The 14,926-nt window shown below is 39.2% G+C and overlaps 1 protein-coding gene across 1 annotated transcript in view; it reads right to left on the reverse strand.

Moving 5' to 3' along the window:
- ARHGAP42 (Rho GTPase activating protein 42) overlaps window positions 1-12,897 on the reverse strand; it is a 322,999-nt gene extending 310,102 nt beyond the window's left edge. The window contains exon 1 of the mRNA XM_030333001.1: window positions 12,702-12,897. Within this exon, the coding sequence (XP_030188861.1) occupies window positions 12,702-12,855 (154 nt within the window). The 5' untranslated portion in view covers window positions 12,856-12,897. The remainder of the gene's footprint in view (window positions 1-12,701) is intronic.
- Between the last annotated feature and the right edge of the window lie 2,029 nt (window positions 12,898-14,926).

The raw sequence follows: 14,926 nt of genomic DNA on the forward strand, positions 1-14,926 counted from the left end.
TAAGGAAACACCAAAATGTCCTTCAACTAATAAATGGATAAACAAAATGTGCGGTATAATCATACAATTGAATATTTGGCAATAAAAAGGAATAAAGTACCAATACATACTAAAATATGAATGAGCCTTGAAAACATGCTAAGTGAAAGAAGCCAGTCATAAAAGGCCATAGATTGCATCATTCCATTTATATAAAAATGGTTCAGAAACAAAGTATATTAGTAACAATTGTCAGGAGCTAGGGAAGAGAGATAATGGGTTATGGGATTTCTTTTAAGGCAATAAAACTATTCTAAAATTAGATACTGGTTCCAAAATATATAAAGAACTCATACAGCTTAATAGCAAATAAACGATCTGATTAAAAAATGGGCAGAGGACCTGAATAGACATTTTTCCAAAGACATACAGGCAACAGACGTTTGAAAAGGCATTCAACATCACTCATCATCAGGGAAATGCAAATCAAATCCACAATGAGGTGTCATCTCATACCTGTTAAAATGGCTATCATCAAAAAGATAAGAGATAACAAGTGTTGGTAAGGATGTGGAGAAAAGGGAACACTTCTACACTGTTGGCAGGAATATAAATGGTGGAGTCACATGGAAATAGCATGGAGGTTTCTCAAAAAATTAAAAATAGAACTACCATATGATCCAAGAAACCCACTGCTGGGTTATATCCAAAGAAAATGAAAACAGAATATTGAAGAGCTATCTGTACTAGCATGTCCACTGCAATATTATTCACAATAGTTAAGATATGGAAAAAAGTATCCACCAAAAGATAAATTAATAAAGAAGATGTATATATACAATGGAATATTATTCAGCCATGAGAAAAAAGGAAATCTTGCCATTTGTGACAACTTGGATGGACTGTGAGGGCATTATGCTAAGTAGAATAAGCTAGACTGAGAAGGACAAATACTGTATGGTATCACTTATATGTGGAATCAAAAAAATAAAAATAAAAAATAAAGCAAACTCATAAAAAGAAAGAAGATTGGTAGCTTCCAGGGGCTAGGAGTTAGGAGAAATAGGAGGAGGTTGATGGTAAAGGATACAAATTTCCAGCTATAAGATGAATTAGAGACAAGGATCTAACTTAAAACATAGTAACTATAGTCAATAATACTGTATTATATAATTGAAATTTGCTAAGAGAGTCGAACCTAAAGGATAACTATGTGAGTTGATGGATATGTTCATTAACTAGCTGGCAGGAGTCCATTCACAATGCACAGATAACAAATCACCAATGTGCACATTTTAAGTATGTCACACCTTGGTTCCACATGGTTGTTCAGCCTCTTTCATCCCTCTCTTCAATGGGTGTCACAAAACATCACAGCCAGTCAGCTGTGAATATCCATAGAACTCTAATTTCCATCAGAGCAGTGTCAGGAACCAAGGAAAAAAATGGAAAGAAAAGGACATGCACCAGAGTTTAAACGTGGCGAACCTGGAGGCTGTTATTCTCACTCACTCACTCACTGCTACTCCTTGTTCAGGATTAATAACAGTCTCTATTTTCTTTCTGTAACCCCAAAGAGGCTGGCTTTTTCCAGCTCTTCCTTCACTTTGCAAACTGTCCCTGAAGTCTAGGCTTCCCAGGGCAGAGTTCCCCTTAAACTCATAGATCCCTTAAGAAATTGTTTTTGTTGTTGTTTTAAATGATCTGTTTTGTCCTTGTGGTACCATCCAAATATCCTCTCCTGGCGATTCTGACACCAATTCAATAATACTGCCTTTCCTTAACCACCTAGCTAACAGGCTCAATTCAATTATCTCAGGGAGCCAACTGAATCTTCCTCTTTAATTCTTAATGAAATATCTTTTTTCCCCATAATTCCCTGTCCCCAAAACCTTCCAGCAATGTCCCACCAATCTCATCATTTTCTATTCTCACCAATAACCACTAGGATGATCTCACCTCAAATATAATTACATTTACAAAACATCTGTGTGGCATAAGAAACGCCCTGGAAAGTGCTTTTCTAAGCCACTAGCTGCCTTCCATAGAGAAACCAATGTGAAAAAAATATCTCTCATAGGCAGCTTGGCCCATTTTATTTTTTAAAATTGCCCAGCAATCTATTTCACTTCTGAGAAGTGCAAGTTGTGACTATCATTTAAATAACTTTTATAGACCACTGACCTGAGCCAACAGAAATAAAGCAACAGCAGATACCCATGAAGTCTCAACATCTATACTGCCTATTCATAATCCCTAAATGCCAACCTAATACTTTCTTGGTTCCCAGACCATAGCAAATACTTGCTTAAAAGAAAAAAGGTAAACCAAAAGCATACCACATCTTATAATCATTTCCTAACAAATAGATTTAATTTGGGAGACAAATAAGCCCATGCTTTAACATTCAACTAAAGCATTTCCACTTTAAAAATCTCATTTCTACAGAATATGGTAATAATGTTGACAAGACCATTATGTGTTACATGTAGTCTTGAAAAAGAAACCGAAATTATTAGGATCACAATGATCCTGCCTAAAACAAATGAAAATAATGTTACATTTTTATATTATTATGCATTATTTCCATGGCCCACACAAAAATCCTACAGGAAATATAGAGCAAACGTTATTCCCATTTTTTATGAAAAAAATAGGTTCTGAGACAAGTAGCTTGTACCAATGCCACTACTTAGTAGCAGCACCAGGACTAGAATAAAGTTGTAATTCCTATTGCTATCTGCTGTCCCTTGGATTATCCAGTCCCAAAAATCAGTACACCCAAGCTTGAGCAGTTATAAATAAAGCCTGTTGGAAAAAATATTAAAAAGCAAATCTGTGGTCCTCATTCCATGGCTCATTCATTCCAACAGATATTCAAAAACTTCCTCCATATTATATACTCTACTTAGTAAAATGAAATTGGTTGATGTTTAGCAATCACTGAGCATCCACAATGTGGTCACAGCTGACAGAATACCAATATCCTTGGCACCTAGAAGTTTGTATTTGAAAGAACAAGTAAAATGTAATAGAGACACACAGGGGGTATGCCATGTGACTGCACAGCCATGAACTGGAGTGACACATCTACAAGCCAAGGAACATCTTGTACTGGCAACACCCAAAGCTAGAGGAGGCAAGGAAAAATCATCCCCTAGAGCACAGCCTTGATGACACCTTGATTTTGGACTTCTGGCCTCCAGAACTATGAGAGTATAAATGTCTATTGTTTTAAACTAAAAAAAAAAAAAAAAGTGTTATTTCCAAACATAGGCAGAGAAAATCTAATTTACGGTATCTGGGGGCACAAAATTACAGGACTAACTAAATGCCCTAATCTGGCAAGAGTGAAAAACTGGAGTTTAAAAACTGGAGAAGGAAACAGGAAGAGTTAGAAGGACTCAGATGTTCCTTTATGAGATGACCAGGTGGATGAGGCTATAAATGAAGAAATGAGAACACAAAGAGAACAAGGTGGAGAGCAAGAAAGAAATTGTTTTGACACACCATTGAGTCTGAGGTCCCTGAAGTACATCCATGTGGTGATATGCTGGTAAAAATCAGGTCCAGAGCTCAGGAAAATGAGGTTAGGGCTAGAGCCCAGGAGGACATGTTAATCACTCAAGGAAAGCAAACAGTAAAAGGGCTAAGAAGGAATCTTTGTATACTATCAACATTTAAGAGAAGGATACAGGAAATAAACTAAAAAAGGAAGATGAATTCAGCAACATCACATACTAAGAAAAATGGTGCAGTAATGGAGCTGGGATCCAGAGGAAGTAATAATTAGTGATGTTAGAAAGGGTCACCTAAAGAAAACCAGGATTGACAAGCAGTCAACACAAGCCTTGAAAAGTCCCTCCCTATTACCTCCTATGTTGACATCATTTTTTCATAAGTACACAGCTTTTCCACATCTTCTGCAAATAGTACCGCCCTAGAAAAGTCACCCCCTATTATCTCTTTTGTTGACAGTTTTTAATGGGAACTATCTCCCTCAAATTTTGCACAACCCAACTTTTACAACAGTTGGAAGGCTACCTTCTTATTCCTTTGATTCTCTAATGTCACATAGTAACTTTTTCATATGAGATACACAAGGCCCAACACAAGTTACAAAACCATAATATTTAAATTCTTTTCTCAACCAATTTTAAATTTCCTTCCCCTTGTTTACCTCTCTCACCACTACCACCACCCCACTGTCCCCTTTTTTGGGCCACATCGTTCATTCAGACGTTGTGAGAAATAAGGAAATTAAATGAAGAAGAGAAAATTCTCACCAAGGCAAAGTAAAATCAATTTACACAGCTTCCATTTGGAAAGGGATAATATACATACTGAATACTCACTTCTATTAGCAGCTTATCACTCTCCTCCACACACAAACATATACCAGTTTTCTAAATTAAATCACCACTTTCACTGTATACTGAAGAGAAAACTGAAGCTGGGTCTTGCATCTGGATAAGCTCCAATTATGTGTTGACACACAAGGGAATACTATTTGGCATGACTTTCATAAACAAGCAGGCAGTATGGCTTTTTAGATTTGTGTGAGGAAACAAAGAAATTCCGCTACTGAGAAATCTGTCTGACTTCCAAATGAAAGGGGTCATAGTGTGTCTACCAACTTTTTCCCAGAGTAAAGCCAAGGTTCATGGAGAACTCTACTAATGTAGCAAGGTTATACATGTGCAGCATTTTTTCCGATTTTTTTAAATACCACCTGACATTGAGAACCAATCCAGGATGCTTCCCCATCCTTCACAAAATATAAAGCATTGCCCATTATAGCTAATATTCACCCATGTCAGATAAACCAACAACACACAAAATGTCATGTTTTGATATTTTTAAAATGCCATTAGGAACAGACCTTTATCATAGAATCTAAATATTAGAACTGAAAAGTCTTAATAATTAATATAAAATAATGTACAAAGATTTCATCAGTCTTATTTTTAGACTTTTCTCAACAGATTCCATAAAAAACTACAATTAAAAGAATTACTGGAAATGGAAAATTAAAAGTCCTAGGAAAATTAGTACTTTATTTTTCTTTTATGCATGCATACCTCTGCAAGAAAGGAAAAATGCTGAAAAAAACTGGCAGCTTATCAGCCACTATAAGCCACCTTACTATTCCACAATTTGTTTTTTCTGAAGCAAATCACAGTCCTCACTGAGAGATATACACATGTGCTTTGTGGTAATGCTTTCTTCTGTGTTGCAATTGGATTCTTGGTAATAAAACAGAATACTGCAGATATGAACTATGACAAACTCTGATTAACCATATATCCCCATTAGATGTAATCTTACAGAGAAGGATCCACATTACCAGAAATATCCAGGCCAAAATTTAAATTCACCTGGCCAGGGGTGCCTGGGTGGCACAGTGGATTAAGCGTCTGACTTTGGCTCAGGTCATGATCTCACGGTTAGTGAGTTTGAGCCCCACATCCAGCTCTGCTGTCAGCACAGAGCCTGCTTTGGATCCTCTCTCTTACTCTCCCTCTGCCCCTCCCCCACTCCCTCTCTGTCTCTATCTCAAAAATAAATAAACATATAAATAAATAAATTCACCTGGCCAAAGACAAAACTATTAATATAATTATATTTGTAATGACTGTCCTGCTTTCATCCTGCCCCTTTTCCTTTGCTTTCAAGGGCTATTACGATTAACAAATATGTAAATTTCTACACTTATACTAAGCCCAGCCATTACAACTCAGAGTATGGCAGCTGCAAAAGATGAAGCACAGATTCCATGAACTAGGCAGCCAGGTTCTTAGCAAATGGTTTTAATTTTCAAGATGAAAGTCAGCAAGAAACAGGTAGCAAGTCCTCGGCTGATGAAGCCAAATCAACTGGGACACACTGTAAGGATTATTAGATCCTGGGCAGAGGTTCAGCAGGCTGAAGGAAAAAGGAAGGCTGGCCCAGCTGCCAGCTGAAACTGGTGGGTGGCAGGTGGAACTACAGAGGGGATGACACCTGCTTAGAAGGCTGAAATGAGTGGAAATTACCATCTGGACAGCAGGGATGGCCGGGGCCAAAAGAGGCGGCAATCACAGCTCTGGCAAGAAACAATTTTCATGAAAGAGATTCAAGACAAAATAAACCCCCTTTCCTCAACCCTTTCTTACCTGTCCATAATAAATATTTCATTGTTGAATATTTACCAAACATGGCTTAATGGTCTAAATTTTTTAATCTAATATTTCTCTTCATAAATCTAAATAAAATATCTGCCATTTTCTATGTATTCATTACTTAAAATTGCAGTCAGCCCAAAGCAATACTGAATGTAAGCTGTATTATTTTTTTATTTGAGTAATGCTAACATATCACAACCCAATAAACATTGTGCTTTTAAGTTAATAATTCAAAGGATGTTTGTTAAAGCAGCTTTTCAGTGACTTAACATTTTAGTGGTTACCTCAGCTTTCTATACTCTCGGGGTACCTTGATCATAACTGTCAGAGATGGCAGTGTAAAGGTGGTTACTGCTAAGCCATTCTCCCACTAACTCATTCTGTGGCCTCAAACAAGACAGCCCCTCAATTACTACCTGCTGAAAAAGGAAATCCAAGGGAAATAAAGACAATGTAAACGGGTACCCATTAAGTTCATGTTGAGCATCATAAGAGAAGTAAATGGAATTACTCAGCCAGCCCAAATTACTTCCACTTTGATAAGCACCAAGGCTGCCATTTAAATTCACACAAGTGTAACTGCTTTTACTTGCAACATCTCTGAAGCAGAACCTGAAAGCACCACATTCCTAATCTACCAGTTCTTAAAATTAATTACAGTTCATCTGAAAGATACAGTTACTTCTGATCATTTAACTCTAATTCTAATGGCTTAAGAACCAAATGAATGGTTGAAGTAATTACACATCCATACCTTTGGTTAGACTGCCCAGCTAAACAAGCAAAACAACCTTAGTGAAAGCAGCAGCAGTGAAGGAGCTCTTGCAGGGTAAACAAGAATCAGCAATGAGTTCCATTTATAAATGGAACCTAGGTACTAGGTACTAAATAAAACCTACGTACAAGTTTAAATACAAAAAATAGCCAAACAATAGCAATTTTTACTAAAAGCTGAAGGATAAACAGCACATAACTATATAAAGTCTCAAACTTCTTAAACTTGTCTTTTTCCTTTTAACCCCTTCCCTGTGTCACCAAAAACTCTAGTAGTAAGGTGGGCCCAGAACATACACACAAAATAGTGAAGAAACAAGTGAAACCAGGCTAAGGTGAGTTTGAGACACACAACAAGCAGAAGGCAGGTATCCCTCACCCTTTTCACAGTCTCAAGGTAGCCTTTGCATCCCTGGTAAACAACTACTTAATCCCCAGATCACAAGTGTACCATAGCAGCGTACTTCAAACTGGGGTCTGGGAACACAGCGGGCAATAAACACCAGAAATTGTGTGCTTCCCTCTTGCTCATGTCCTAATGTTTTCATTAACTGCATATTTTATATCTAAACTTAGGAGCAATCAACCTCTACCACTCAAATAGGTGCCCTTCTTATTTGTGTCATGCATCGCTAGTGTCAGGCACTACTCCTTAGGAACAGAGGCAATACGACCACTAAATAAATAGTTTGTGATAGAGAGGAGGCCATCATCTGGGCAAGCAGTTTTAAGAACTGCAGTTTCAACTGGGAAAAGCAAAGAGAAAATGAATCGTCAACATACAAGACATTATCAGCAATTTTTATACAAGGGGAAATTTCATTTCAGTAAATCATCATCAACCATTAGATTAATTAAATGTAGTTGACAAGCTTTTTTATTGGTTTCACATTATTTTATTTAATTCATAAATTGATTTGCTTTTAAGATTGTATGAATAAGCATTAGAATTAGTTTTGTGCTTATATATAACTACCATAATAAATAACTGACTCTAATATTAGAGTCCACTAACTTTTCTTCCCTCTAAAAGAAGCCTAGACATAGAAGTTTGAGAAACATCCAAAATGTAGAGAAGATACCTGGACAATTCCACCTTAAGGCAATGAAAGGAAGCACTGGTAATAAGTTTGTTTCTTAAATTGTTTGTTTTGATCCTTAAATTCCACATGGGTGAAATCATATATCTGTCTTTCTCTGATTTATTTCACTTTGCATTATATCCTCAGCTCCAACCATGTTGTTGCAAATGGCAAGATTTCATTCTTTTTTGTGGCTTAGTAATATTCCATTGTGTACACCACATTAAAGAGAGAGAGAGAGAGAGAAAAGAGAAACCAAGAAACAGACTCTTAACTAGAGAGAATAAACTGATGGTTACCAGAGGGGGGAAGGGGCATGTGTGAAACAAGTGATGGGGATTAAAGAGTACTCTTCTCACAATGAGCAGTGAGTAATGTATCGAATTGTTGAACCACTATATTGTACACCTGAAACTAACACTATACGTTAACTATACTGGAATCAAAATTAAAAACTGAAATAAAAAAAAGAGAGAGAGAAAGAAAAAAGAAAGAAGGGAAGGCCCCAAGATGCCACAGGGCAAGTGGAGGAAAGAATGTTCATATACTCCCCACCCAATAATTCAATTAAATGAATACAATTCTATTTCTGTCTATCCCTTTTTTCTCTTTTCTCTTTTTGGGAGGAGGGGAAGTCTATTCTTGCAAGGACAAAGCTCACATAAATATCTAAAATTATAAAGTATAAATTAAAGGGGGAATTTATGAGAAAGCCATTTTGAGGTGACCCTTTGAATATGATCTTTAAAAGAAGAAAATCAATAAGCAAAAATAGCCTATGATTTCACAACTCAAATTTTGAGGCTGATACCTGTTAAAGGAACAAAGTTCATAGAATAACATTTGATGAAAAGGGTGGAGGATTTTGAGTCACAGCATGAACTAAAACCCAATTCTCCAGTATCAAATATTCTCAAGTATTGCTCACCAATGTCTGTATGACATATAACAAAACAAACAAATAATTCTAGTGGTAAGATATTTATAGATCTTCCTTCACTATATAGGAAAGGCAGGGCTCAGAGAGGTTAAGTTACTTGCCAATTATCACACAGCATTTGACAGCACCAGAATTTTTTTCTTTTTTTTCTTTTTTTTAAGTTTATTTTGAGAGAGAGAGAGAAAGAGAGAGAGAGAGCACGCACAAGTGGGGGAGGGGCAGAGAGAGAGGGAGAGACAGAATCCCAAGCAGGCTCCACACCATCAGCACAGAGCCTGATGTGGGGCTCAAACCCACAAACCATGAGATCATGACCTGAGGCAAGATCAAGAGTCAGACACTTAATCAACTGTGTCACCCAGGCGCCCCTGACAGCATTAGAATTTAAATTCAGGTCTAGGTTAATCCACTTAATTAGCTGTCATCCATTTTCTTAAAGTGGATGTGAATATGAAAAGCAATAATTTATTTTAAGAATGTTAAGTATCTTATGTTATTTAAAACTGAAATCATGTAGTCAAGCAAGGTTTTCCTTTCTTTATAAGGACCCTTCCAAATACTCTACTAAAGAAACTATTAACCTTAAAAATAACACTGCCAGTTATTTTGCCAGCGAAAATGGGTTTATTCGGAAGTAAGAGAAATGCAATCCTGGACAAGCAAGCTATCACAAAACCATAGGTAAATCTAGAAAACAGAGAAGAGGAATGTTATTTTATGGAGAAGTTGGAGAAGTTCTGAACCCCTGTTGTCTGTTGTCTATTGGAGAAAAGCACGAGTTCAGAGTGATGATGCTTTCTCATTGGATGAGTTGCAGGGATAGTAGATTTCTTGTAGGAAATGCAGTGTACATCTTTCCCTGTTGGGGTCTGTAACTGATGGTTCTCTCCTGTTGAGATTCTTTTATTAGGGGTCTGTAACTGACAATACTCCTGTAATTGACATTGGATGGTACCTACCAGCCTCCCCTTCTAACATGCCTAGACTGCCTTTGTAGTTTCCCTTCATGTAATTCTCAAAAAAGGTACATCCTGAAGTAAAAATCAAAAAGCATATGAGACTCCTTACCTGGGGCAGCTGGGTGGCTCAGTCGGTTAAGCCTCCAACTTTGGCTTAGGTCATGATCTCTCAGTTCATGAGTTCAAGTCCCACGTTTGGCTCTGTGCTGATAGATCAGAACCTGGAGCCTGCTTTGGAATCTGTGTCTCCCTCTCTCTCTGCCTTTCCCCTGCTCACTCCCTGTCTGTCTCTCAAGAATAAATAAACATTTTTTTTAATTAAAAAAAAAAGCATATGTGACTCCTACTAAAACAGTTACATATGTATTAGCCAAAAGTCCATGCCAAAATTCTCACCAGAAGAGCTATGAACTAGGATAAAAATAATAGAAGATGCTTAGATGATGACTGTCAGCTCAGGAAGGCTATATTAGGAAACCATTAATTATTAATGAAAATAACAGCAAAGTTCTAAAAATAAAACTGAAGTGGATAACAGATACACTTACTGAAACAGTAGGTACAGAGAATGGAAAGGCATAGTTGAAAGTTAGGGAAGGTGAAGGCTCCCTAGAGCAGAAAAGAAAAACAGTCAGAAGGGACAGAACTGGGGAAAGGAGGGCTTCTTGGTGGATCTGGGATAGAACTATAAGCAGGCTTCAAAGTCCTGTAGGCACACTCTTACCCTAGCTGAGCAGCTTCAGAGAGCTGGCACTTAGCAGCTGCAGCCTAGCCTCACTGCATCCTTCCCAAGGGACAGAGGGTGGCTTGGTGGGAAAAAAACAGTGCCATCATGTGACTTCAAGAGTTCCTCTGCTCCAAATCTCTATTTGGCAGCTGATGCTGGGAATTATTTCAACAAGGCATAAAATGTCTTCCTTCCATAATGATATAAATAACCAAATGTTAATTAAAATAATGTACTCTCATCACAAACCTAAGAATTCTAGAAAGACGGCAGGTTGTATATTTAAGCGCTTATGACCAAATGAACAAGACAGGTTCTGCATGTTCAAGGAGCTTACACTGTCATGATTTCCTCACTTATACATGGAAAAACCAACTTATTAAGGATAGGAATCACCTGATTTTTGCAAGACTAGATTAAAAAATCATAATAAAATACATACTATTACTAGCAAAATAACATGCATTTCAGAGTTTTTATCACAGCTATGGAAGTGTTTTCAATTTTTGAAACACTAAAATTGATCTCCCCAGCAAAATGAGGAGAAATATCACTTGTAGACCACCTGGCAGCTCCAGCAACAGTCAGCTTGGCACTTAGCACTCGCAAATGGGGAAACTCTTTCGGAAGAGGCTAAAATGCAAAGATGCTAGTCCTGAAACCTCAACCAGAGTTTGCAAACCAGAAGGAAGGTGAGTTCACATTTGTGTATGTACAGAATGGAAAGAACTGCATATAAGTTATTTTTTTCACACATCAGTAAATACTGTTACCAGCAGCAGCCTCAAATTCAGAAATTGAATGAATGTGGGTATAAAACATATCCTCTTTACCCTGGTTAAGTAACACAAGTGATAAGTAAATGTTTTGGCATTTGGGATGGTTAAAAAGATTTGGGAGCACCCTTATTTCAAGATATTTTGCTAAGCTCTATTCTTACCATTAATACATGCTTCAAAATACAGCTCAGATGCTAATGTCTCAGTGTTGGGCACACACACATCCCCAACATGTTGTTACTGACCTTTCACGATGATGGTTCCCCTACATTTGTCCTGGGGATTGCTAGATCTCCTAAAAGCTCTCCAACTTATGAAAATACCTCACTCACCCAGTCATCAGAGACCAGATAATTCAGGGCTTCATTTCAGTAGCTAAAACCTTCAGAAGCTTCCATTAAGATGCAAATACTTCCTGGGAAAGGTACAAGTTAAGCCTAATCAGTTACATCACTTCATTTTCTCTAAGAGAAACTGGAGTTAAAACTAAGACTGTCCTAGGTCTTAGTAACTGAAAGTGAAAAACCAGCAGATTCAGGAGGGAGTAAAGAAAATCGGCTGGGAAAAGGAAGTGGGGAAAAATCCCTAAGGGCAGTTTTTACTTATATCATAATCAGAAATTCTGGTTGACCTTTAACCATCAACTCTCATCCCCAATGACTCGACCAACATCAGATTTACAATATAAACCAAAAATTAAGACGCAACAAAAAAACTGGTAGAGACTAAATCCACTGGTGCCATGCTGTCTTCGATCATCTCCATCATCCTCCTAATGACAAAATTGTAAATGTCTATTTTTTTAAAAAGCCAATTCTGTGATCGATTGTGCCCAGTGAAGAGCCACTGATACACCTAAGAAATCAATAATTTTCTTTGAATATCACTAAACTACCTTCATTTTATCCTTAAGACAAACTCTTGAATCCCTCCTTCAGGACTTTTTAAAAAGTGTTCAAATCAGGCATAATAAAATTACAAACAAACAAAAAAGGACCAATAGTCTCCAACATTTTTCCAGGAGCGTTATACAAAAAGATAACTTTGAACAACTTTCCTCAAGATACACTCCTGTGTCCAGTGGAGGACTTCCCCTTCTCTGTAGACATTACTTAAGTAAAGAACACCTAAGAACAAACTTTGTTGGCCACCAGCAGGGGAGCTCTTCAGCTTTTGTCCCAAACCCATTCAAACAAAAGAAGCCCCGAGTCCTCCATCCCACCCCTCAAATCCGCACCCCGCGGGGACTCGCCACATCCCTGCCCGCCCTCCATCCGCCCCTGACCGATCCACTTACTCCTCAGCGCCCCAATGAGCAGAGAGCCGTCCTTAATGAGCTCTTTAATGAACTTGTTGGTTCGCTCCAGCTCAATCTCGTGACACTGCAGGCGCTCCCTGAAATCTGGGCTGTCCAAGTAGGAATCGCTGAACTCCAGAGTAGGCAGCCCCATGGCACAGACGCTACCAGTGGCTGCCGGGGCACGTCCCGGCCGGCGGTGAGGGCGGGAACAGCCGGCGACCGCGGCCGGCGCTGAGGACGCACGATCGCGGGGAACAAGCCAAACGCTAGGGGATCGCGCAGAGGAAATGGGCCCCGAGCGCCGCGCCGCCTTGCACCCGGCTCCCGGGGTGCGCGGACGCCTCCGGACTCAGTCTTCTTCCCCTGCGGCGAGGAGTGTGCAGACTCTGGCGGTGGGCCGAGGCGCGGGTCCGCTCAGGTCGTTGTCATCAGAGCGCATCGTCGCTGCGAACAGCTAGGCGGCGGAGGCTCCGGGCCGCGGCCGGAGCAGGAAAGTTATCCCACGACGAGCACACACTTCCGGCACCTCCACTCTCCTACTCTCTTGACAGTCGTTTGTGCTCTGAGCCACTCTGGACAGGCCAGGGAAGCCCTCCCCCTCGGCGGACGCAGGCTCAGAGAGCTTGCAAATCGGGCCTGGGCTGGGAGACCCTCCTCCAGCCGCCGCACTCCCACCCCGCGCCACCCCGCCTCTTCTCCCAGTCACCCTCGGCCGCCACCCACCCGCCCGCACTTGGCTCATGCGCTGCGCGCGGCTGCGGCGTAGTTGCGCTCACGCCTTCGCCAGGGGCGTCAGCTCTGTCTCCTCCCCGGCACCTGGAGCTGACTAGTTCATGGCAACACTTTGCGGTTCTCCACGCCCCAAAAGATCTCAAACTCCCAACGTAACTCCCTACCCGTCTTTCTCACCACCCGTACCCTAAAATTGCCTGGGAGAGAAACCAACTTTAACTTTCCTTGAAGTTTGGGAAGTCATTTTGAACTCCGGTTGGAAGATGGTACTTTTTAGCATTAGTTTAGATTTTATTTCACACGTTTCCACTAAATACGTATAAATTCCAGATTGAAAAGTTTTCCTACCTCTTTCCCACCGCTCACTTCCTTGATCCAAGAAAGTCAGAGTTTTTTATACTGAAAATGAAAAGGTTCATAGGCCTTGGGATGTTCCTTGTTTTTCCAAGTAGCTATGAAGGTGGAAAGATTTTAGACCATCCCCATCCCCCAGATACGCACCTTGGACTGAAGTGCTCCCACTTATAGAAGAATACTTACATCACAGTACTATATATTTTGTTGGCACCTGGATGGAATTATCCTACAAGCATGAGGATTTTCAAATTGTTGAAGTTGGCTGGAATTCCAAATGAATAGTAAATTCCTACCAAGAGTCAGTTACCCCTTCTCTGATAGAGGATCACCTAATAAATTCCTGTTCTCTCCAAACCTTGACAGGAAAACAAAGTACTGCCTTACATCCAGTCCTGCCATCATCCATAGTATTTCTGTGAACTCTGTTATTTTTCTTAAGAATCTGCTTTTAATTTCTGTGTTTTCATTGTTCTGTACATTTGAACCATCTGTTTAAAAAACTCTTCTACAGATCATGGGAAAAATTCCATTAATGTACTTTACATTTTTCCCAATTAAGTTTCAGAGACTGTCAAGACTTTTAGTTTCAATTTTCTTTAAAGAAGTACACATGAACATTAAAAATAGTACATAAACGTTAAACTAGGATAAGATGATGTAAACAGTGTATTTGATGGCTTTGATTTAAATTCTTCTCAGCCAAAAGGGTGCTTGGGTGGGTTAAATGCCGGACTCTTGATTTTGGCTCAGGTCATGATCTCACAGGTTCTTGAGTTCAAGCCCCTCATCTGGCTCTGTGCTGAGAGTGCAGAGCCTATTTGAATTCTCTCTCTCCCTCTCTCTCTGCCCCTATCCTGCTCAAGCTCTTTCTCAAAATAAATAAACTTCAAACAAATTTTTTAAATAAAATAAATTCTTCTGAACAAGGAAATTGGACTTAAAAACCTTCCAACCATATTCGTATCATTGTACCTCTAAATATTATCAGAATGTCCAATCATCACTAGAGCCATTTTAACTCCAGTGTCTAACCTATGTCTGTCAGTTAAATACTCCTCATTTGGGTAGGTGGGGTCAGATGGTGGGCAATAATGCCATTTGTCAGTTAATTGAGTAGCCCAAGCAGTGGGGCT

This window comes from Lynx canadensis, chromosome D1 (genome assembly GCF_007474595.2).
Source record: "Lynx canadensis isolate LIC74 chromosome D1, mLynCan4.pri.v2, whole genome shotgun sequence".
Classification (NCBI taxonomy): domain Eukaryota; kingdom Metazoa; phylum Chordata; class Mammalia; order Carnivora; family Felidae; genus Lynx; species Lynx canadensis.